Source organism: Oncorhynchus gorbuscha, linkage group LG11, assembly GCF_021184085.1.
Source record: "Oncorhynchus gorbuscha isolate QuinsamMale2020 ecotype Even-year linkage group LG11, OgorEven_v1.0, whole genome shotgun sequence".
Taxonomy (NCBI): domain Eukaryota; kingdom Metazoa; phylum Chordata; class Actinopteri; order Salmoniformes; family Salmonidae; genus Oncorhynchus; species Oncorhynchus gorbuscha.
The window spans coordinates 32573236-32599131 of record NC_060183.1 but is presented as its reverse complement, the minus strand read 5'-3'; the positions used below and the strand labels follow the sequence as shown (position 1 = coordinate 32599131).

Here is a 25896-nt window from a genome sequence, read left to right as displayed (position 1 = left end):
GCTCCGGGCAGCCGAGCGGAAATGGAGGAAAACTCGCCTCCCTGCGGACCTGGCATCCTTTCACTCCCTCCTCTCTACATTTTCCTCCTCTGTCTCTGCTGCTAAAGCCACTTTCTACCACGCTAAATTCCAAGCATCTGCCTCTAACCCTAGGAAGCTCTTTGCCACCTTCTCCTCCCTTCTGAATCCTCCGCCCCCTCCCCCCTCCTCCTCTCTGCAGATGACTTCGTCAACCATTTTGAAAAGAAGGTCGACGACATCCGATCCTCGTTTGCTAAGTCAAACGACACCGCTGGTTCTGCTCACACTGCCCTACCCTGTGCTCTGACCTCTTTCTCCCCTCTCTCTCCAGATGAAATCTTGCGTCTTGTGACGGCCGGCCGCCCAACAACCTGCCCGCTTGACCCTATCCCCTCCTCTCTTCTCCAGACCATTTCCGGAGACCTTCTCCCTTACCTCACCTCGCTCATCAACTCATCCCTGACCGTTGGCTACGTCCCTTCCGTCTTCAAGAGAGCGAGAGTTGCACCCCTTCTGAAAAAACCTACACTCGATCCCTCCGATGTCAACAATTTCAGACCAGTATCCCTTCTTTCTTTTCTCTCCAAAACTCTTGAACGTGCCGTCCTTGGCCAGCTCTCCCGCTATCTCTCTCTGAATGACCTTCTTGATCCAAATCAGTCAGGTTTCAAGACTAGTCATTCAACTGAGACTGCTCTCCTCTGTATCACGGAGGCGCTCCGCACTGCTAAAGCTAACTCTCTCTCCTCTGCTCTCATCCTTCTAGATCTATCGGCTGCCTTCGATACTGTGAACCATCAGATCCTCCTCTCCACCCTCTCCGAGTTGGGCATCTCCGGCGCGGCCCACGCTTGGATTGCGTCCTACCTGACAGGTCGCTCCTACCAGGTGGCGTGGCGAGAATCTGTCTCCTCACCACGCGCTCTCACCACTGGTGTCCCCCAGGGCTCTGTTCTTGGCCCTCTCCTATTCTCGCTATACACCAAGTCACTTGGCTCTGTCATAACCTCACATGGTCTCTCTTATCATTGCTATGCAGACGACACACAATTAATCTTCTCCTTTCCCCTTCTGATGACCAGGTGGCGAATCGCATCTCTGCATGTCTGGCAGACATATCAGTGTGGATGACGGATCACCACCTCAAGCTGAACCTCGGCAAGACGGAGCTGCTCTTCCTCCCGGGGAAGGACTGCCCGTTCCATGATCTCGCCATCACGGTCGACAACTCCATTGTGTCCTCCTCCCAGAGCGCCAAGAACCTTGGCGTGATCCTGGACAACACCCTGTCGTTCTCTACTAACATCAAGGCGGTGGCCCGTTCCTGTAGGTTCATGCTCTACAACATCCGCAGAGTACGACCCTGCCTCACACAGGAAGCGGCGCAGGTCCTAATCCAGGCACTTGTCATCTCCCGTCTGGATTACTGCAACTCGCTGTTGGCTGGGCTCCCTGCCTGTGCCATTAAACCCCTTCAACTCATCCAGAACGCCGCAGCCCGTCTGGTGTTCAACCTTCCCAAGTTCTCTCACGTCACCCCGCTCCTCCGTTCTCTCCACTGGCTTCCAGTTGAAGCTCGCATCCGCTACAAGACCATGGTGCTTGCCTACGGAGCTGTGAGGGGAACGGCACCTCAGTACCTCCAGGCTCTGATCAGGCCCTACACCCAAACAAGGGCACTGCGTTCATCCACCTCTGGCCTGCTCGCCTCCCTACCACTGAGGAAGTACAGCTCCCGCTCAGCCCAGTCAAAACTGTTCGCTGCCCTGGCCCCCCAATGGTGGAACAAACTCCCTCACGACGCCAGGACAGCGGAGTCAATCACCACCTTCCGGAGACACCTGAAACCCCACCTCTTTAAGGAATACCTAGGATAGGTTAAGTAATCCCTCTCACCCCACCCCCCCTAAGTTTTAGATGCACTATTGTTAAGTGACTGTCCCACTGGATGTCATAAGGTGAATGCACCAATTTGTAAGTCGCTCTGGATAAGAGCGTCTGCTAAATGACTTAAATGTAATGTAAATGTTCTTCTGTCATATGATCATGATGATCATCCGGGCACAGGGGCATATGGATGAGGTCCAGTGCTATTTCTGGAAGGTCAAACACATCGTGTCAGCATGACAACAATGTTTCAAGAGCTGTAGGCTCGATGTGATGAGAGAAGTAAACAAGTGTAACGTTAGCTGCACAACTGGATACTTTTGTAACCATGAAAGTTTTCTTGCGACACTGCCTCAGACACAGTTGGCTACCGGACATTTAAATACAGCAAGAAAATGAATTAAACCTCCATTATCTAGTTATCTAGTAATTAACAATCTATTACAATATTCTAGAAGTGTTATTTAGCTAGTTAGCTTGTCAATTTGCAAAAAAAAACTTGGCTAACTTCAACGTCGTTAGCTATGTTTGGCTAATTAGCTAGCTAGCTAACTTACCGGTCATGCTGTCCGAGTCGATGTCCAACTGCAGTCCCTCTACCACCGTCCCTCCTATCATGAACAACACCTTCTCCTCCAGCTGGTCCACATGAATGGTCGATACCCCCCCCCCCTCCCAGTCTGCTTCAACTCCCTGCTTCTCTCAGCTCCCTTTTTCCTAGCAGCCGACTTGATGTTGGACTACTTATTTTTTACGGCATCACTGTCCCTTGCCATTCTCCGATGGCAGAGACAGACTCATCAACTCTCACCCATCCTCTCTTTTTGGTCTCTGCAGTGACCCCGCAGATATCAAGTCTCCCCAACAGCAACTTTTTGCTGGCTGCAAATTCGTCCACCATCACTTCAAGCACTTGTTTGCTGAAGTTTTTATTGCACTTTCCTTGTTAATCCATTTTTGGTTTGATATAGCTAGTCTAATGGTTTTAATGTATTAAACATTTTCATTTTTTCTGTGTGTGTGTGTGTGTGTGTGTGTGTGTGTGTGTGTGTGTGTGTGTGTGTGTGTGTGTGTGTGTGTGTGTGTGTGTGTGTGTGTGTGTGTGTGTGTGTATAAAGAGTTTGCGAACCAAATAAAACATTTTATTCTCGAGACATAAAGCCTGTAAATAAATCTAATAAAATTAAAATATCAACACTTTATTATAGCGGGCCAAATCATATCATCCCTGTCAAATAGGCTTATTTATTGGTTTCAACCACAACACTAATGTCAGTGCCACACAAGAAGATGTTGTAGCGTTTTCGGCGCAGGGTTTACACATACAAACACACAACAACTGTCCAAGTGAAGAGTTTATTACCAGAGCGGATTATTACTATCAGGCTTTGGCAGCGTTCTTGAGATTCAAAACAAACCAAATACACCCTTCGCCGCCAGTGGAAGGTCCTCCAAGCTTGTATTTGGGGGTTCAATCCTTGATAAAAATCAAAAATCATATTTCCTATTCCTCTTTAAAACCTCCTTCTCCCCTGTATGCAAAAAAAAAGACAATGAAAGAAAACCCAGGGCGTGGTTAAGTAGAGGAACTGATTGGTTTCACCTGTCTGCAGTTTGGCTCTGATTACAACTGGAGACACGTGGCTATTCTGATGCAGGCCAGAAGTGTCCCCTGAGCTGTCTGTGGTCCTGCCTCTGGGGCTTACTTGGCATTGCTGTCTGTGGTCCTGGCAGCCAAAAAACAAATAAACCTCGAAGGCACATAACGTCCATACACATCACAACCCCTGAAACTGCTACACTATTTACAAAGTTCTTAAGAAAGATATTTATAAAGTTCCTAAGAAAACTATGAATTCCTAAGAACATTTTGAAGAATTGCACTTTACAAACTATCTTATGAACTTCTTATTTTTTCCGTAAGAAACTTAGTTTTTTTTGTAAGTAGTGTATCTGTGAATCCAGCCCCTGCTCTTTAAAGTAACTAACTTTGTCCTTCTGGATAGCCTGAGAGCACTTATTTATCATTTGCCTGAACGACAGCCAGTCAGCCTGAGTGTTTCTGTGCCGAGGTGAAGTAAGGTGAAGTGGTGAGGTGAAGTAACTCTGAAAGATCACGGTCGAACCAGGGGCTGAGCCTATTTTTAATTCAAATTTTCTTTATGGGGGTGTGCTTGTTAACAATACCACTGAAAATATACAAAATGAAGGTCCTAGCATCTTTGACAGAGGGGATCAAGTTGATTCTATAACAATTTACAGCGGCCAGGTCATGAAGGAAGGCTTGCTCATTTTTAGCAAGCATCTATGAAAAATTATGACAGGTTGTTTAAAACTTCTTAGGGATAAGGGGCAGTATTCTGAAGTTTAGATGAATGCTTGTTACTCAGGCCGAGAAGCTAGGATATGAATATAATTGGAAGTATTGGATAGAAAACACTCTAAAGTTTCCAAAACTGTTAAAATAATGTGTGCTAGTGTAACAGAACTGATATAGCAGGCAAAAGCCTGAGGAGAATCCATCCGGAATATTTGGGGGGGAAATGCCTTTCTATGGAGAAAATCAATTGAAATCCTCCCAGATTGCAGTTCCTAGGGTTTCCATTAGATATCAACAGTCTTTAGAAAGAGTTTCAGGTTTGGTTTTTGGGAAATGAGCTAGAATTTGTAGTTTTTGTAAGTGTCTCCCATTTTGGCTGTAGTGTTGGCTGTAGTGTTGTGGCGCGCATGGATGGGTTATTTATCTCCGGTAATGAACATACTTCTCTCCGTCTTATATTTGATCATTTATTTACATATTAGGGTACCTGAGGGTTGATTAGAAACGTTGTTTGACTTGTTTGGACGAAGTTTATTGGTAACGTTTGGCATTCATTTGTATGCATTTTAAATGAGGGAAACGAGGGAGTCAAGTGCGCCAACTAAACTGACTTTTTGGGGATATAAAGACGGACTTTATCGAACAAAAGGACCATTTGTGATGTAGCTGCGACCCTTTGGATTGCAAACAGAGGAAGATCTACAAAGGTAAGTGATTTATTTTTTTGCAATTTCTTACTTTCGTGATGCCTCTGCTTGGTTGGAAAGTGTATGTAATGCTTTTGTATGCTGGCACTGTCCTTAGATAATTGCATGGTGTGCTTTCGTCGTAAAGCCTTTTTTCACCGGATGTTGGCCAGCTGGGACGCTAGGCTGTAAAACAGTGATCAGTTTGGTCATTACAGAAAACACCAGACTGATATCTATCACAATTATTTGTGAGGATAACATCAAGCAGAGTAGCCTTTTCTGGGTATATGGAGTCATAACTTTTGTGGGATTGGTAAAAATCTGAGAGAGTTTTAGGGAGTCCCGTTGTTTTAAGACTTGGTCAGTAAGTTTTAGGTCACCTAGCAGGACAAAGTCAGACATTGTGTAAGGGGCCAGAAGAGAGCTTAGGGCAGGTAGGGTACCAGCAACAGGCAACAAAGAGCCATTTGAAATCTTAATGCTTAAAACCAGCAAATCAAATTGTTTGGGGACAGACTTGGTGGAGACAACTGAGCACTGAAAGTGTTTTTTATTTTTTATGACATTTGAATATGCATCAGATGGCAACAAGATCATATTGCACAGCAATTGAATCAGGTAACATGAATACGAAGCCGTCGAGAGGTGGTTAGAATAGGATAGGAGGCCAAAAGTCGGTGTAACCAATAGAGAGTCAGAGTCGCAAGTGTGGGAACAAACATTGTCTGTGCCACGGTCGGGTAAATTAGTAAGTTCATAGTCAACAAAGTGCTCAGGAGTGATGGAGCAAATAGCATAAAGCGCAAGAAAAAAAAATGGCTTGGGGTTAGCCGTTTTAAGTTCAGAGTCAATCATCCCAACAAAATAACTTGAGACAGTAGCTCTCTATGAGTACAGTAGGCTATACAATTCTGAGATCAAATAAATAGTAGGCCTATACTAGTTAATTAAAGCATTTCTGAATAAAGCTCACATAATAAGCTTCATAAGTTAATTAGCCCACAGAAAATTCAGATCAGTCCAAAGTCTGCGGTGTCTGTGTATGTGCGTGTGTGCTGGAGGTGAGTGAAAGCTTGGGAGAGAGGGGAGTGTGTGCCGGGCTATACCAGAGAGGGGGATACAGGGCAGGGCAAACAGGGATGAGATCCCTGGGTGGGATCCAAGCAGCAGTGCTGCAGGCAAAGGGAGTAGGTGTCACACCCGATTGGGAGAAGCTTTTTCAGGAGGGAGAGGCAGTGTTCAACCTTACCAGATGTGTATGGTGGAGCAGATAAAAGCACCGAAACAAAATGCTTTGTAAAAAAACGTGGTAAAGTTTGCTTGAGTTTCGTTCAGTTTATTGCCAGCTATGTGTGGCACCATGTTTCCTTTCAATGGAAGGAAAGCGAGAGAAGCGGAGTGGACGGAGCATGGGCAAAGTATTTTTGTGGTAGAGGTAGAAGTTTAAAAACTTTTACTTGACTATTTTAAGCAAAGCATGTGTTATTCGTCACATACAAATATTTATCAGATGTTATTGCGATGTAGTGAAATGCTTGTGTTCCTATTTCCAACAGTGCAGTAGTATCTAACAATTCACAACAATACATACAAATCTAAAAGAAAAAGAATGGAATGAAGAGATATATAAATATTAGATTGAGCAATGTCGGAGTGGCTTTGACTGAAATACAATAGAATAGAGTATATTCATATTTGGTGAGTAAAGCAGTATGTACACATTATTTAAACATTATTAAAGTGACCAGTGTTCCATTATTAAAGGGGCCAGTGATTCCGAGTTTATGTATTTTGGGCAGCAGTCTCTAAGGTGCAGGGTTGCGTAATCGGGTAGAAGCCGGCTGGTGCTTGCTATTTAACAGTCTGATGGCTTGTTGAGATAGAAGATGTTTTTCAGTCTATTGGTCCCAGCTTTGATGCATCCGTACTGACCTCGCCTTCTGGATGATAGCGGGGTGAACAGATTGTGGCTCTGGTGGTTGATGTCCTTGATGACCTTTTTGGCCTTCCTGTGACATCTGGTGCTGTAGGTGTCCTGGAGGGCAGGTAGTTTGCCCCCTGTGATGCGTTGGGCAGACCGCACCTCTGGAGAACCCTGAGGTTGCGGTGCAGTTGTCGTACCAGGCAGTGATACAGCCCTACAGGATGCTCTCAGCAGTACATCTATAAAAGCTAGTGAAGATTTTAGGGGCCAAGCCAAATTTCTTCAGCCTCCTGAGCTGTTGCGCCTTCTTCTCCACACTGTCTGTGTGGGTGGACCATTTCAGATCATCAGTGATGTTTACGCCGAGGAACTTGAAGCTTTCCACCTGCTCCACTGTGGTCCTGTCAATGTGGACAGGGGCGTGCTCCCTCTGCTGTTTCCTGAAGTCCACGATCAGCTCATTTGTTTAGTTGAGTGAGAGGTTACTTTCCTGGCACCACTCTCCCAGGGCCCTCACCTCCTCTCTGTAGGCTCTCGTCAATGTTAGTCATGAGTCCTACTACTGTTGTGTCATCTGCAAAGTTGATGATTGAGCTGGAGGTGTGAATGGCCATGCAGTCATGGGTGAAGAGGAACTACAGGAGGGGGCTGAGCACACATCTTTGTGTGGCCCCTGTATTGAGGATCAGCGAAGTGAAGGTGTTGTTTCCTACCTTCACCCCCTGGGGTGACCTGTCAAGAAGTCCAGGACGCAATTGCACAGGGCGGGGTTCAGACCCATGGCTCCGAGCTTAATGATGAGCTTGTAGGGTACTATGGTATTGAATGCTGACCTGTAGTCAATGGACAGCATTCCGCTTGTCCAGATGGGATAGGGTAGTGTGAAGTGCGATGGCGATTGCATCGTCTGTGGATCTACTGGGGCAGTAAGCAAATTGAAGTGGCTCTGGGGTATCAGGTAAGGTAGAGATGATATTATGATCCTTAACTAGCCTCTCACAGCACTTCATGATTACATAAGTCAGTGCTACAGGGCGATAGTCATGTAGTTCAGTTACCTTTACTCACGTCGGCCATGGTGACGGAGAGCCCACAGTCCTTGGTAGCGGGCCGCGTCAGTGGCACTGTGTTATCCTCAGAGCGGGCGAAGAAGGTGTTTAGCTTGTCCAGAAGCAAGACGTTGGTGTCTATAGTCAATGTGTTGTTAGAACTTCGGTAGTGTATAGCCAGAGTTACAATACATGTAGTAAAATATTTTTCCTACTTTCATAGATTGCTAAATCAACCATATTAATTTGGCTTGTGGGTCATTTAGATCACAAAAATGTCTAAACTCAAGTTGTTCCATGTGACAACTAAAAGAAGAATGACATAGGACTAAGCGATATTCTGTCAAAGAAACTCTGAATCAATCATGCTTTGGATTTCAGATAAATAGATGCACGATTTACATTTGTAAAATGTTCAGTGTAAATTAAGTTGTACATTTTAAGTGTAATTTAGTGTACATTTTAGTTGAATGATGACGTAATGATTAGAAAGTTGTGGGCTATTAATTGGGGTTAGAAATATGGTGCATCTAGTGGTGACAGCTCTTTAAAATTATTTGTGTGGTAGTTCAAGAACTATGTAGAACAGGTTTGTATGTAGACTTACTGATATGATAACTAGCTGTATTTATATGTTATAAATAAACTTTTTAGGCTTACAGTGACCACTGAAGAAATGGTGGTGTGTTTGCTAGCTTGTTTTAAATTGACTGGTTATAGTTTTTTAAAAATTGGTTGATTGATTGATTGATTTGTTGATTGGTTGATAGGATAGGACAGCTTGAACATGTGAAAGTTAGTTCACTGCCTCTAGCTTGAACGGTTCAAGAGTAACAATTATTGTTTGTCGGTATTATATGCTAAATTATAAAAGATGGCGTTAGGGCTCTGCTCCTTCAGGGTAGCTCACTGCCAGAGCGAAGCGTCATATGAAGATTATAATATAACTACAGGCAGTGAGCACGATATGCTATAGCAAAACCCCTGAAGGAATAAACACAGAACCCACAGTTGGAGGTTGGGGTGGTGGTGGGATATCATTGCAGCAAGCATAGTGAGTAACAGCTAATTACAGCAGCACGTCAGCAAGAGACACCAACTCATGCGTACGCGTGACATCCGGCATTGAGGAAGCATGTGCCGAACTCAGCTCCTCCTTTGCTTATCTCCTTGCCCCCATTCTCAGCATACCTATGAATCCCTATGTGTGTCCCCAACCCACACCCTTACCCTAAACCATGTCTGTATCCTATTCACAACCCTACCCCCTAAACCTGGTTCATATGCTCTACCCAACCCCTCCATCCTCATTTTATCTGTCCTGCTTTGTCTGGTCCTTTGATTGATGCAATTGATTTTATGAACTGCACTTGCTTTTATTTAAGCCTACTTTTAATGTAAGAAGACCTTGAGTACCCTGAAAGGCTTCTTCTAACTAAAATGTATTATTAGTAGTAGTATTATTAGAGCATGAATCCAATTGGTACAATATCCGCGGATGCCACTACACTCGGGTTCCCCTTCTGAACTGGCTACGCTTTCTAATTTATAGTGCAGACCAGAGCTAGTGCGAACTAGAGTTAGCTAGCTATGCCCAGGACCAGACCTGGACCAGAGCTAGTGCAGACCAGAGTTGTGGTCAGTAATTATGGTCTAATAGTTGTGCAGTTGTGGTCAGTAGTTGTGTGGTTAGTAGTTGTGTGGTTGTGGTCAGTAGTTGTGTGGTTGTGGTTAGTAGTTGTGATCAGTAGTTGTGTTACATTTACATTACATTTAAGTCATTTAGCAGACGCTCTTATCCAGTGTTGTTGTAGTAATAAATTGTGTGGTTCAGTAATTTTGTGGTCAGTAGATGTGTGGTTGTGGTCAATAGTTTTGGTCAGTAGTTGTGGTCATTAGTGATCAGTAGTTGTTGTCAGTAGTTTTGGAGTTGTGGTCAGTAGTTGTATGGTCAGTAGCTGTGGTCAGCAGGATCCGTGCTGCTGTGCTGTTTGTTGCTACTTGGCTACCAACTCTTTTCCTTTTCCCTTTTAATAACCATTTAATCGAACTCTGTATTTAACAAGTTCACCGTCTTAGTTTTGTTCTCACTAGACTTTTTTAATTCAACATTTTCGCCCCGGACACGGATCTGCAGGACCACCAGCCAAAAAAGCGAAGTAACATTATGCCTTCTCATTGCAGTCGCTGTATTCATAATACACGGGAGAACTATCGCCTTATGGTGAGGATAGCCACATTACAAGCCTGGCTTCAGACGTAATCATTATGCAAGGGCATTTTAAGTGTAGGAAAGGGTGAAACAGCATCTGTTCAATTTTTTTTAACCTTTATTTAACTAGGAACATCAGTTAAGAACAAATTCTTATTTTCAGTAACAGTCTACACCAGCCAAACCTCAGACAACACTGGGCCAATTGTGCACCACCCTATGGGACTCCCAATCACGGCCAGTAGCGATACAGCCGGGATTTCGACCAGGGTGTTTGTAGTGACACCTCAAGCACTGAGATGCAGTGCCTTAGACCGCAGCGGCACTCAAGAGCCCAAGTCTGTGCCACCAGTAAGTACAGGTAGAAGTGTTAATCCCCCCTGCACAGCCCCCACAGCCGGACAATTTTCTCACGGCTTGTGGAAAGAATTGCTGTTGGCATGCTCAACCGGTGTCACTCCTTCAGGTGATAGAAACGTTCAATTACGAAACAAGTCAGAGCCAGAGCATAAGCTACAAGTCTCTCCTCCACCCGTTACTGGTTCTGAGCTGCCGAAGCCTCCCACCATTAGCTCTGACAAATTGACAACCATAGTCATTGGCAAATCAATTACCCGCAATATTAAACTTACAGTTAAAATAATCATTCAACCATCATACATTGTTTACCAGGGGGCAGGGCTACCGACGTAAAGTCTAATTTAAAGATTGTGCTGGCCAAGGCTAAACCTGGTGAGTGTAGAGAGTAAAGGGATATTGTTATTCACGTCGGCATCAACGATACTAGGATGAAACAGTCAGAGGTCACCAAGCGCAACATAGCTTTAGCGTATAACTTAACTAGAAAGATGTGTCGTCATCGAGTAATTATCTCTGGCTCCCTCCCAGTTAGGTGGAGTGATGAGCTCTACAGCAGACTCACACAACTGCCCCACGTCTTGCTCTTCACTGTAATCAGAGTGCTGATAAAAAATGCTAAGTGTTGAGGAGAGACTGACTGCATCACTTCTTCTTTTTATAAGAAATATGAATTTGTTGAAAATCTCAAATTGTTTGCATAGTCAACTTATACACGGCTCTGACACACACACTCTGCCACACACTTACCCTACCAGACATGCCACCAGTTTTTTTCCCACAGTCCCCAAATCCAGAACAAACAATGTTCCATCTCATATTGCTCAAATGAACCGCAAACCTGGTTATAAAAACCCTGGATAAAGCAACACCTCATGGCACAACGCTTCCCCCCTATTTGACCTAGATAGTTTGTGTGAATGTATTGATATGTAGGTTACATGTACCTTTAAAAAAAATTAAAATGTAGTTATGTCCTTGAGCTGTTCTTGTCTGTTAATGTTCTGTATTATGTCATGTTTCATGTTTTGTGTGGACCCCAGGAGATCAGATTCTGCTTTTGCAACAGCTAATGGGGATCCTAATGAAATACCAAAACTCAATCGCTGGTTGAATTTTTTTTTCTGCCCCTCTCAAAAGATTACATTTGTAGATAATTGGCCCTCCTTCTGGGACTCACCCACAAACAGGACCAAGCCTGGCCTGCTGAGGAGTGGCGGGCTCCATCCTAGTTGGAGAGGTGCTCTCATGTTATCTAATGAGATAGGGCGCAGGCCAGGCAGCAGGCTGTTAGCCAGGATGCCAGTTTAGTAGGGTCTGCCCCTAGCACAGTCAGCGTAGTCAGCTCAGTATTTTGCCTCTGCCTCGATCTAAGTCATGAACATTTTTGCTTCTACAGTGCTCTGTATAAATCAAGTGCTAAATGGCTATGGATTCAGTCCACGCCCAGATACAAGAAGTAAAATGTCAAAACAAACTTTTGAGACACCTATATTAATGATAATGTGCCATAAAGGCAAAAAAGGCGAAAACACATGTTGATATTCTTAATTTTTTATTGTGAAAAGCTCTGCAAACCATAATTAACAAAATATCCAACACCCGGTTGTGGTTGCCCCAGGTGTTGAGAATATCTGTACTTGGGGGCACAAGTATTTGGGGACACAAATATCAATGAAACAAACAATTATATACATTTTCGGGACTACTGCCCACATCCATTTTTCAACAGAACAAAAGAAAATCACCCAAAATGATTTTTTTTTAAAATCTGCATTATTCTAGTCAGCATTGAAAGCAATATGTACTCAACAAAAACATAAACACAACATGTAAAGAGTTGGTCCCATGTTTCATGGCTGAAATAAAAGATTCCAGAAATGCTCCATACACACAAAAAGCTTATTTCTCTTAAATGTTGTGCAAACATTTGTTTACATCCCTGTTAGTGAACATTTCTTCATTGCCCAAGATAATCCATCCACCTGACAGGTGTGGCATATCAAGAAGCTGATTAAACAGCATGATTACACAGGTGCACCTTGTGCGTTGAACAATAAAATACCACTTTAAATTGTGTAATTTTGTCACACAACTCAATGCCACAGATGTCTCAAGTTTTGAGGCAGCGTGCAATTGGCATGTTGACTGCAGAGGAATGTCCACAATAGCTGTTGCCAGATAATGTAATGTTAATGTGTCTACCATAAGCTGCCTCCAATGTTGTTTTAGTGAATTCACCTGTGTGATCGTTTGAGACCAGCTACCCGGAGAGCTGATGAACCTGAGGAGTATTTCTAGCTGTAATAAATCCCTTTGGTATGGACAAACTCATTCTGATTGGCTGAGTCTGGCTCCCCAGTGGGTGGGCCTAGCACCCATGGCTGCACCCCTGCCCAGTCATGTGAAATCCATAGATTAGGGCATAATACATTTATTTCAATTGACTGATTTCCTTATTTGAACTGTGATTCAGTAAAATCCTTAAAATTGTTGCATGTTGTGTTTATATTTTTGTTCAGTATATATTTCTCATAAGTAATGACAAAAAAGGGACACAAGAGGGAACCCCAAACTCATTTTAGATCAAAGTGTTTTTCTTCTTCACACCCTTTCCTTCATATTTCTATCTCTTTTGCCATCTACTTCCATTTATGGCACATCTACATGTGCCAGAGATGGGAGCAGCTCCTTTCAACATTGACAAAGAGGGGTTCACATCACACTCATTACACTTCAAATGGGTGTCATTTCTTGAAACTCCATGTTTTTAAAATATTCACATTTTAGGTGATGTACAGAACAATCCCAATAAACTTGAACAACTCTTTGGGGTTGATAGTTATTTTGTTTTCTTCACCATTGGCAATATTCCGGTCTGCAGTTTGTTTCTGTAGTCACTCAATGTTCTGACCACACCGGCACTGAAGAAGAGCTCAAATTGTTCCAGGGGACTGCACTGTACCCTTGTGACTCATCCACCTGTTCTTGACTAAAAGAAAGGCAGATTTAGAAATTAATTCTACATTAACACATTTCAAAAGCTGAAAAGCCTTCATTACCATGCTCCCAGAGATAGCCAGTGAATTAAGTAGTCTCAATGAGAGTGTGAATGTTTACAGCCATTCAACTCAGTGAGAGTGTGAATATTTACAGCCAGTGAAACACTTTTCTCTACCCCCCTGTAGGGGCAATGTATTGCAATGTAACATGCACTAAGTATACAAAACATTAAGAACACCTGATCTTTCCACGACATGGACTGACCAGGTGAATGCTATGATCTCTTATTGATGTCACCTGTTAAATCCAATTTCATCAGTGTAGAGGGAGGTTAAATAACGATTTTTAGGCCTTGAGACAATTGAGAAATGGATTGAGGGCAAAAGTGTGTGTGTGTGTGTGTGTGTGTGTGTGTGTGTGTGTGTGTGTGTGTGTGTGTGTGTGTGTGTGTGTGTGTGTGTGTGTGTGTGTGTGTGTGGGGGGGGGGGTTGTTCCTAATGTTGTACTCAGTGTACAGTATATCCTATATCATCACCATGTGTGTATATTTACATTTACAATGTAATTATTAAATTAAATAAATATACTAGCACATCCAATGACATTATTATTGTAGACTAGGCTACTCCCATATGCTCACAGTGAATAAAAGTTTATTCGACAATAATGTTATCACTGAATGAAGTAGCCATTCAACTCAGTGTGGGTGTGAATGTCCCCTACCCGCAGTCCACAATGGCATGGGTGTGGGGGTAGTTACAATGTCAAATATAGACTAGGCTTATATATCCTATATCACCATGTATATATATTTTCATTTAAAATGTAATTATTAAATTAAATAAAAATACTAGCACATCCAATGACATTATTATTGTAGACTAGGCTACCTCCATATGCACACAGTGTAGTGCCTACATGCCTTTGACAATACCATTATCAACTCAGCAAAACGTCATTCTTTTCAAATAAACCAAATAACCCATGCATTATCAACACAGTAAATATTTCCAAACAATATCACAATTTTAATATACTTACTCATCAATCGGATCGGTGCCATCTTGGTAATTCTTCATTGTCTGTAAGGAAACTACACTACATGACCAAAATATATATGGACACCTGCTCGTCGAGCGTCTTATTCCCAAATCATGGTCATTAATATAGAGTTGTTCCCCCTTTGTTGCTATAACAGCCTCTACTCTTCTGGGAAGGCTTTCCACATGATGTTGGAACATTGCTGCAGGGACTTGCTGCAGACACAACGTTTGAAGCACAGAATTATCTAGAATGTCATTGTATGCTGTAGCTCAGCCATGGAAACCCATTTCATGAAGCTCCCGATGAACAGTTCTTGTGCTGACGTTGCTTCCAGAGGCAGTTTAGAACTTGGTAGTGAGTGTTGCAACCGAGGATAGATGATTTTTAAGCGCTTCGGCACTCAACGTTCCCACTCTGTGAGCTGGTGTAGCCTACCACTTTGCGGCTGAGCCGTTGTTGCTCCTAGATGTTTCCACTTCACAATAACAGCACTTGCAGTTGACCGGGAAGCTCTAGCAGGGAAGAAATTTGATGAACTGACTTGATAGGAAGGTGGCATGCTATGACGGTGCCACGTTGAAAGTCACTGAGCTCTTCAGTAAGGCCATTCTACTGCCAATGTTTGTTTATGGAGATTGCATGGCTGTGTGCTCAATTTTAAAGACCTGACAGCAATGGGTGTGGCTGAAGTAGCCGAATACACTAATTTGAAAGGGTGTTCAAATATCACTCAAAATGATATCCCTTTGGTTTGCTCTTAGTGGGACTATAATTTGCTTTTCAATAGGACAATGACCCAACACATCTCCAGGCCCGGCCTCAACCTAGTTGAGATGGTTTGGGACGAGTTGGACCACAGAGTTAAGGAAAAGCAGCCAACAACTGCTCAGCATATGTGGGAACTCCTTCAAAACAGTTGGAAAAGCATTCCAGGTGAAGCTGGTTGAGAGAATGCCAAGAGTGTGCAAAGCTGTCATCAAGGCAAAGGGTGGCTATTTTGAAGAATATAAATATAAAATATATTTGGATTTGTTTTACACTTTCTATATGATTCCATATGTTATTTCATCGTTTTTATGTCTTCACTATTAATCCTTGAACGAGTAGGTGTGTCAACTTTTGACTGGTACTGTACAGAATATATATATATATATATATATATATATATATATATATATATATATATATATAAAACCACTGCAATTACCGCGACTTTAAATACCACTGCTTTAGACTGTTCTAAACAGGGGTTGGAACAAAAGAAAAATGTGAATAATTTAGTTCTGAACAGAACCATTATTTTCTTCATTCCATTCCACTGTTCTGACCAGCAAAGTAAATTTCTTAACCGGATCAAACCAAAACAAAGTACCAGTTTATATCGTTCCTTTCCGTTCCTTTTTAAACATCTGAAATCAAAATGTTTGTTACACTTAGCTCAACATTGCATTACTTCACCAATCAGTGCGGATAGAGCAGCTTGCTATGGAGTGGGTAAGTGATTTAAACTGCATAGGAAAGTCGTTAAGAGCAAGTTGTATTTTTCCGTAACAGCATGGTTTAATCATAATGAAAGACAAACACACACACTGTGCTGCCAGTCACAGTGTAGGGTGCAAGATGAAACAGAAATGTTGCAGGTGAGGGGAGGGCGTGAGAGGGTGGAGGAAGCTTGTCTTTGTGAGCTGGGCATCTTGTTATGACTTACATTATCTGAATTAGGCCCAAAGAATTATACCTACAGAGGAGCGGCTTCTATGGAGGAACTTTGAATGTCTTTGAACTTCCAAGTTGGTTTAACATTAGCTAGCTAACAGAGTGTGCAGAGCCGCACTAGAATTAAAAACAAGTCTTACCCTATTGCAGTTAATAAATTCAATGTGAAACATAATAACTATAGTATCCTTAACTACAGTAGCATTGAAAAAGTTAATCCATTCTTTTAAACTCAGCCCAAGATGGCGTAGCAGTAAGACGTCTTGTCGTGTCGCGTCCCTTTGTATATATCGTTTTTTTGCTTTTTTTGTTTGTTTTTACATATTTTTCTTCGCATATCTTTTAAAACATTTTGCTAAACCTCAACTTCTAAATACTCTCCTGCAACCCGCCTCACCCAATGTAGCTATTTTTCCTAAAGTATTTATATTTACTTCGGATCCGGAACCCCTCGACTGAAGCTAGCCAGCTAACTACCAGCTATCAGTCAGCAAAACATTGCTAGCGGTCTTCAGCTAACCGGTCATCAGCTACCCTTTAGCTCGGAAAGCTCTCGCCAGTTCGAACAAGGCGACTCTAACCAGAGCATAACGGACCTATTTATTTATTTTTATCCCCGGATTCCCACCACAAACGGAACATCTTCAGCTGGATCTTCACAACTAGCTATCTAGCTAACCGCAACCCCGGATGATTACTCCTGGCTAGCGTTTCCACCCACTTAGCTTGAAGCTAGCCCGGCCAAAGCCCTTGTGATACCACCGTAGCATACTCCTGGGCTACAATATCCGGACCCACGACCGGTCTATCGATGTCACCGCATGAAGAGGAATAAACAGACTCACTCCATCGCAATGTCCCCCAAAGGCTAACTCTCTAGCCCTTGCTATCTCCTTGCTTGCTAATTCGGCCTGCTAACTGCTAGATTGTTTAGCCCCGGTCCGCTAACTGCTACCTTGTTTAGCCCCGGCCTACTAACTGTTAGCTTGTTAGCACAGGCCTGCTAACCGTCTGAATCGCTGCGTCCCAAACACTCACTGGACCCATATTTACTTTCTATCTCTTTCGATTTTTAATTTGTTTATACCTTCCGGTAACCTGCCTCACCCAATGTGATACGGAATCGCTATTATTTTAAATTTTTAGAACACACTCAAGAACCTCCAGAAGCTAACCAGCTAACTAGCTACAAGCTATTTAGTCATTGTTCGTTTTTTAACCTGGATAACACTCGCCAGTCCAGCTTCCCTGCCCCATCCACCGCTGCCCCTTGGACACTGATCACTTGGCTACATAGCTGATGCATGCTGGACTGTCCATTAATCACGGTACTCCATTCTGCTTGTTTATGTTTTATCTATCGGCCCTAGCCGCACTCAGGCTCTGTGTGAAGTTAATCCGACCCCCCCTGCCTAGCCTACGCCATTTTACCTGCTGTTGTTGTGCTAGCAGATTAGCTGTTGTTGTCTCACCTACTGTTTTAGCTAGCTCTCCCAATTCAACACCTGTGATTACTGTATGCCTCGCTGTATGTCTCTCTCAAATGTCAATATGCCTTGTATACTGTTGTTCAGGTTAGTTATCATTGTTTTAGTTTACAATGGAGCCCCTAGTTCCACTCTTCATATCCCTGATACCTCCTTTGTCCCACCTCCCACACATGCGGTGACCTCACCCATTACAACCAGCATGTCCAGAGATACAACCTCTCTCATCATCATCCAGTGCCTGGGCTTACCTCCGCTATACCCGCACCCCACCATACCCCTGTCTGCGCATTATGCCCTGCATATATTCTACCATGTCCAGAAACCTGCTCCTCTTATTCTCTGTCCCCAATGCTCTAGGCGACCAGTTTTGATAGCCTTCAGCCGCACCCTCATACTACTCCTTCTCTGTTCCGCGGGTGATATGGAGGTAAACCCAGGCCCTGCATGTCCCCAGGCACCCTCACTTGTTGACTTCTGTGATCGAAAAAGCCTTGGTTTCATGCATGTCAACATCAGAAGCCTCCTCCCTAAGTTTGTTTTACTCACTGCTTTAGCACACTCTGCTAACCCTGATGTCCTTGCCGTGTCTGAATCCTGGCTCAGGAAGGCCACCAAAAATTCTGAGATTTCCATACCCAACTATAACATCTTCCGTCAAGATAGAACTGCTAAAGGGGGAGGAGTTGCAGTCTACTGCAGAGATAGCCTGCAAAGTAATGTCATACTTTCCAGGTCCATACCCAAACAGTTCAAACTACTAATTTTGAAAATGACTCTCTCCAGAAATAAGTCTCTCACTGTTGCCGCCTGCTACCGACCCCCCTCAGCTCCCAGTTGTGCCCTGGACACCATTTGTGAATTGATCGCCCCCCACCTAGTTTCAGAGTTTGTTCTGTTAGGTGACCTAAACTGGGATATGCTTAACACCCCGGCAGTCCTACAATCTAAGCTAGATGCCCTCAATCTCACACAAATCATCAAGGAACCCACCAGGTACAACCCTAACTCTGTAAACAAGGGTACCCTCATAGACGTCATCCTGACCAACTGGCCCTCCAAATACACCTCCTCTGTCTTCAACCAGGATCTCAGTGATCACTGCCTTATTGCCTGTATCCGCTACGGAGCCGCAGTCAAATGACCACCCCTCATCACTGTCAGACGCTCCCTAAAACACTTCTGTGAGCAGGCCTTTCTAATCGACCTGGCCCGTGTATCCTGGAAGGACATTGACCTCATCCCGTCAGTTGAGGATGCCTGGTCATTTTTTAAAGTAACTTCCTCACCATTTTAGATAAGCATGCTCCGTTCAAAAAATTCAGAACTAAGAACAGATACAGCCCTTGGTTCACTCCAGACCTGACTGCCCTCGACCAGCACAAAAACATCCTGTGGCGGACTGCAATAGCATCGAATAGTCCCCGCGATATGCAACTGTTCAGGGGAAGTCAGGAACCAATACACGCAGTCAGTCAGGAAAGCTAAGGCCAGCTTCTTCAGGCAGAAGTTTGCATCCTGTAGCTCCAACTCCAAAAAGTTCTGGGACACTGTGAAGTCCATGGAGAACAAGAGCACCTCCTCCCAGCTGCCCACTGCACTGAGGCTAGGTAACACGGTCACCACCGATGAATCCATGATTATCAAAAACTTCAACAAGCATTTCTCAACGGCTGGACATGCCTTCCGCCTGGCTACTCCAACCTCGGCCAACAGCTCCACCCCCCCCCCGCAGCTACTCGCCCAAGCCTCTCCAGGTTCTCCTTTACCCAAATCCAGATAGCAGATGTTCTGAAAGAGCTGCAAAACCTGGACCCGTACAAATCAGCTGGGCTTGACAATCTGGACCCTCTATTTCTGAAACTATCCGCTGCCATTGTCGCAACCCCTATTACCAGCCTGTTCAACCTCTCTTTCATATCGTCTGAGATCCCCAAGGATTGGAAAGCTGCCGCAGTCATCCCCCTCTTCAAAGGGGGGAGACACCCTGGACCCAAACTGTTACAGACCTAAATCCATCCTGCCCTGCCTATCTAAGGTCTTCGAAAGTCAACAAACAGGTCACTGACCATCTCGAATCCCACCGTACCTTCTCCGCTGTGCAATCTGGTTTCCGAGCCGGTCACGGGTGCACCTCAGCCATGCTCAAGGTACTAAACGATATCATAACCGCCATCGATAAAAGACAATACTGTGCAGCCGTCTTCATCGACCTTGCCAAGGCTTTTGACTCTGTCAATCACCATATTCTTATCGGCAGACTCAGTAGCCTCAGTCTTTCGGATGACTGCCTTGCCTGATTCACCAATGACTTTGCAGACAGAGTTCAGTGTGTCAAATCGGAGGGCATGCTGTCCGGTCCTCTGGCAGTCTCTATGGGGGTACCACAGGGTTCAATTCTCGGGCCGACTCTTTTCTCTGTATATATCAATGATGTTGCTCTTGCTGCGGGCGATTCCCTGATCCACCTCTACGCAGATGACACCATTCTATATACTTCCGGCCCGTCCTTGGACACTGTGCTATCTAACCTCCAAACGAGCTTCAATGCCATACAACACTCCTTCCGTGGCCTCCAACTGCTCTTAAACGCTAGTAAAACCAAATGCATGCTTTTCAACCGTTCGCTGCCTGCAACCGCACGCCTGACCAGCATCACCACCCTGGATGGTTCCGACCTTGAATATGTGGACATCTATAAGTACCTAGTTGTCTGGCAAGACTGTAAACTCTCCTTACAGACTCATATCAAACATCTCCAATCGAAAATCAAATCAAGAGTCGGCTTTCTATTCCGCAACAAAGCCTCCTTCACTCACGCCTCCAAACTTACCCTAGTGAAACTGACCATCCTACCGATCCTCGACATTGGCGATGTCATCTACAAAATTGCTTCCAACACTCTACTCAGCAAACTGGATGCAGTTTATCTCAGTGCCATCCGTTTTGTCACTAAAGCACCTTATAACACCCACCACTGCGACTTGTATGCTCTAGTCGGCTGGCCCTCGCTACATATTCATCGCCAGACCCACTGGCTCCAGGTCATCTACAAGTCCATGCTAGGTAAAGCTACGCCTTATCTCAGTTCACTGGTCACGATGGCAACACCCATCCATAGCACGCGCTCCAGCAGGTGTATCTCACTGATCATCCCTAAAGCCAACACCTCATTTGGTCGCCTTTCGTTCCAGTACTCTCCAGTACTCTGTGACTGGAACGAATTGCAAAAATCACTTAAGTTGGAGACTTTTTTCTCCCTCACCAACTTCAAACATCTGCTATCTGAGCAGCTAACCGATCGCTGCAGCTGTACATAGTCTATTGGTAAATAGCCCACCCATTTTCACCTACCTCATCCCCATACTGTTTTTATTTATTTACTTTTCTGCTCTTTTGCACACCAATATCTCTACCTGTACATGACCATCTGATCATTTATCACTCCAGTGTTAATCCGCAAAATTGTAATTATTCGCCTACCTCCTCATGCCTTTTGCACACAATGTATATAGACTCCCCCCTGTTTTTCTACTGTGTTATTGACTTGTTAATTGTTTACTCCATGTGTAACTCTGTGTTGTCTGTTCACACTGCTATGCTTTATCTTGGCCAGGTCGCAGTTGCAAATGAGAACTTGTTCTCAACTGGCCTACCTGGTTAAATAAAGGTGAAATAAAATTAAAAAAATTAAAAAAACATCTCTCCCTAATTTCTGATCCATGCTTGTAATGTTGCCTTTAGGCTACAGTAACCTATTATTCAGAGGAGAGAGGCAGGTCGCTTACACGCACACCCACTAACAAAAATGTTCAGCTAGCAGGCAGATGCTGGAATAAGTTTCCAAGTGACTTAGGGAGAGCTTTGCATAGGCATTTTGTTAGGATTTTTGTGGGACTGGAAAAAAATGCCCGGAACGTAAAATAACATTATTAACCAGGTCCCCTGATTTTAAAATAACGGTTCTGTTGCAGAACACTATAGATCACTTTAGTTTCGAGTTCTGTTCCTCAAATAATGTAGTTATAGTTCCGTTCCCTGAACCAGTTCAAATCTTTGGTACTAACTAACCTGTAATGAGCTTTATATTGATTTCATGTTCGTGTGATGGCCACATCTACTTTCTCAATTCTAATTCTCCAACAGAAGGACGCTGCACGTGTTACACTCAAGCAATTCATACCACTTAAAAGATAAATGCATTTGAATCCAAATTTACTAATGTACTAATCAAATGTTGATATTGGTAGTTGAAAATATCCATAATTCCAGAGAAAGGTAATGACATATTTTTGGCATATCAGATTTGGAATTTTTGGCATATCAGATTTGGAATAATTTCAATGACATTGCAGCAACACTGAGTATACTCAAGGGGTAAACAAACACACCTCAAGCTAAAATGCTAGAAGTACTTTTAAACAAGAGAAAGTAAACTCAAGGATACTTTCTCTTCTTTGACTTGATAAAGTTAAACAAGGACTTGATGTATTTGTGTGTCTTCTGGCCTACACAGTTTATGCCTCCTTTGCTGGAGGGGATAATGTGAAGCCTGGCTCAATAAGTTTGTATTTATCTTGACCAGAGTAATAAGGTATATTTAAAAATGTAACCTTTATTTAACTATGCAAGTCAGTTAAGAACAAATTCTTATTTACAATAACGGCCTACCAGGGAACAGTGGGTTAATTGCCTTGTACAGGGGCAGAATTACACATTTTTACCTTGTCAGCTCGGGGATTCAATCCACAAACCTGCTCTAACCACCAGGCTACCTGCCAACCCCCCTGCAGTGGGGTTAGAGCATTGGGCCAGTAACTGAAAGGTTGCAAGATCAAATCCCCGAGCTGCCAAGGTAAAAATCTGTTGTTCTGGCCCTGAATGAGGCAGTTAACCAACTGTTCCTAGTCATTGAAAATAAGAATTTGTTCTTACCTGACTTGCATAGTTAAATAAAATCAAAAATAGAAGACGGATAACTCCCTAATAGTCTTTTGTTTGAACTTTTCTGCAGGATCAATACAGGAAGACATGTACTTGGGTCAGATAAGATGGAGTCCGTCTTGGGTACAAACTGGTCACAGCGTAGTCCGTGGTAACCCTCTTTACACCTGCAACAGAGACAACAGAGATCAATATCCAGGGTCTATTGAGGAAAAAGACCCTCTCACAACATGCATGTGAGTAGAGTGGGTAGAGTCTGAGTTATTTTAGTCATTTACCAGGCACTCAAATCCAGAGCAACTAAATCATTGCATTCAACTAAAGTAGGCAAAACAACTACATTTCACGATCATTGCAAGCATAACCTTCTTGAAAACTAGCCACTATCTGCCAAATCAGTGCTAGAGAGGGAGGAAGAGAATATACGTGCAAGTACAAGTTTATGTGTAGCATATGTATGTCCATCTTCAAAGGAAACAAAGGAGAGAAAGAAGACATTCAAGAAGATTCACATTTTGGGGGAAATGATTCAGAGACTGGAGGGAGAGATGGAGAGTAAACTCATATTGGAGAGTAAACTCATATTGGAGGACGAGTATGCTAATGAGGATGGGAAGAAAGAGAGAGAAAAGAAGAGGGCCGTTTTGGCCCATCCTAAGCAGTGCCTGCAACCCACTGATAGCACAGTCCTGACAGTAATGTCATGTACCAGTGGAGGTATTGGAAGGACTGGGATGGAAATACTCTCTCTCCAGACCTGGGTTCAAAAAGTATTTGTTTTCTTCCAAGTATCTACGCTTGATTGAGCTCATATGGCACAACGTTAACAATGGAATAGTCCCAAATGTGCACACCCAGGCAGGCTCAAACACTCCAGGCAGGCTCAATCAAGCGTTTAATGGTGAACTTACAGCGTTTTAACTACTTTGCAGATATGAAATAGGCAACAATATCATTAAAAATATAAAATTTGCACATTAGCTTCAAAACCAACTTTATAAGAGGTTTTAAAAATAGGTTCTATTTGACTCAAAATTCCATGACGTACAGTAAGGCAATGTTGGCAGAATACAGTTTGAAGTCTGAAGTTTACATACACTTAAGTTGGAGTCATTAAAACTTGTTTTTCAACCACTCCACACATTTCTTGTTAAAACCTCTTCGGGTTAAGGGGCAGTATTTTGACATCCGGATGAAAAGTGTGCCCAAAGTAAACTGCCTGTTACTCAGGCCTAAAAGCTAGGATATGCATATAATTGGTAGATTTGGATAGAAAACACTCTAACGTTTCTATAATTGTTAAAATAATTTTTAGAAATAGTTTCATAAGCAAGAATTTGTAGTTTGGCTCCCATTTTGGCTGTAGTGTTTTCATGCGTGTGTATGAGAGGTTCTTGGTTGTTTATCTCCGGTAAAGACAATAACGATTCTTCGTCTTAAATTGTATTATTTATTTACGTATTAGGGTAGCTGAGGTTTGATTATAAACGTTGTTTGACTTGTTTGAGAAGTTTATTGGTAACGTTTGGTAACGTTTGGGATTCATTTTTTAAGCAAGCTATACTGAGTTTTTGGAGTTATAAAAGAAGGACTTTATCAAATAAAAGGACCATTTGTGATGTAGCTGGGACCTTTTGGGGTGCCAACAGAAGAAGATCGTCAAAGCTAAGGCTTTTATTATATCGCACCTGCCTGGTTGAAAAATGTTTTTCATGCTTTTGTATGCGGGGCGCTGTCCTCAGATAATCGCATGGTGTGCTTTCGCCGTAAAGCCTTTCCGAAATCTGACACAGTGGCTGGATTAACAAGAAGTTAAGCTTTATTTTGATGTATGACACTTGTATTTTCATGAATGTTAAATGTTTCTATTTCTGTAATTTGAATTTCGCACTCTGCATTTTCACCGGATGTTGTCGAGGTGGATTGCTAGCAGAACGCCTGCGCCAGAAAGGTTAACAATCTATAGTTTTGGCAAGTCGGTCAGGACATCTACTTTGTGCATGACACAAGTCATTTTCCCAACAATTCCAATAATTCACTGTAATCACAATTCCAGTGGGTTTACAAGTTTACATACACTAAGTTGACTGTGCCTTTCAACAGCTTGGAAAATTCCAGAAAATGATGTCATGGCTTTAGAAGCTTCTGCTAGGCTAATTTACATAATTTGAGTCTATTGGAGGTGCACCTGTGGATGTGTTTAAAGGCCTACCTTCAAACACAGTGCTTCTTTGCTTGACATCATGGGAAAATCAAAAGAAATTAGCCAAGACCTCAGAAAAAGAATTGTAGACCTCCATGAGTCTGGTTCATCCTTGGGAGCAATTTCCAAATGCCTGAAAGTACCACGTTCATCTGTACAATCAATAGTATGCAAGAATAAACACCATGGGACCACGTAGCCGTCATACCGATCAGGACAGAGACGTGTTCTGTGTCCTAGAGAGGAACGTACTTTGGTTCAAAAAGTGCAAATCAATTCCAGAACAACAGCAAAGGACCTTGTGAAGAGGCTGGTGGGAACAGGTACAAAAGCATTTATATCCACAGTAAAAAGAGTTCTATATTGACATAACCTGAAAGGCCACTCAGCAAGGAAGAAGCCACTGCTCCAAAACCCTAAATAAAAAAGACAGACTATGGTTTGCAACTGCACGTGAGGACAAAGATCGCAGTTTTTGTTGAAATGTCCTCTGATCTGATGAAAAAATAATTGAATAATTTTTCCATAATGACCATTGTTATGTTTGGAGTAAAAAGGGAGAGGCTTGCAAGCCGGAAAACACCATCCCAACCGTGCAGCACGGGGGTGGCAGAATTCCCATGTTGTGGGGGTGCTTTGCTCCAGGAGAGACTGGTGCAACAAAGTCAAGGTATTGGAGTGGCCATCACAAAGCCCTGACCTCAATCCTGTAGATATGTGTGAGCAGAACTGAAAAAGCATGTACGAGCATGCTGAAATCCATTCAGGTGTATTTTGTGGCTTTTGGTGAATGCGTTCTGAAGTCGCGCTGTTGCTACTGCCTGTAAAGTTCAAAGTGAATGATGGCAGGCCCTTGTGCCAAGTGGCTTACAGTGCATTCGGAAAGTATTCAGACACTTTCCCTTTTTCCACAATTTATAACTTTACAGCCTTATTCTAAAATGGATTAAATTAAATGTTTTTGTGATCAATCTACACACAATACCCAAATAATGACAAAGTGTAAACATGTTCTTAGACATTTTTGCAAACGTATTAAA

General features: G+C 43.1%; 1 protein-coding gene across 1 annotated transcript in view; it reads right to left on the bottom strand.

Moving 5' to 3' along the window:
* The window catches only part of nrg3b (neuregulin 3b), a 452682-nt gene that overhangs the window by 85026 nt on the left and 341760 nt on the right, over positions 1–25896 (bottom strand). The window contains exon 3 of the mRNA XM_046369406.1: positions 22747–22820. Coding sequence (XP_046225362.1) covers positions 22747–22820 — 74 coding nt within the window. The remainder of the gene's footprint in view (positions 1–22746; positions 22821–25896) is intronic.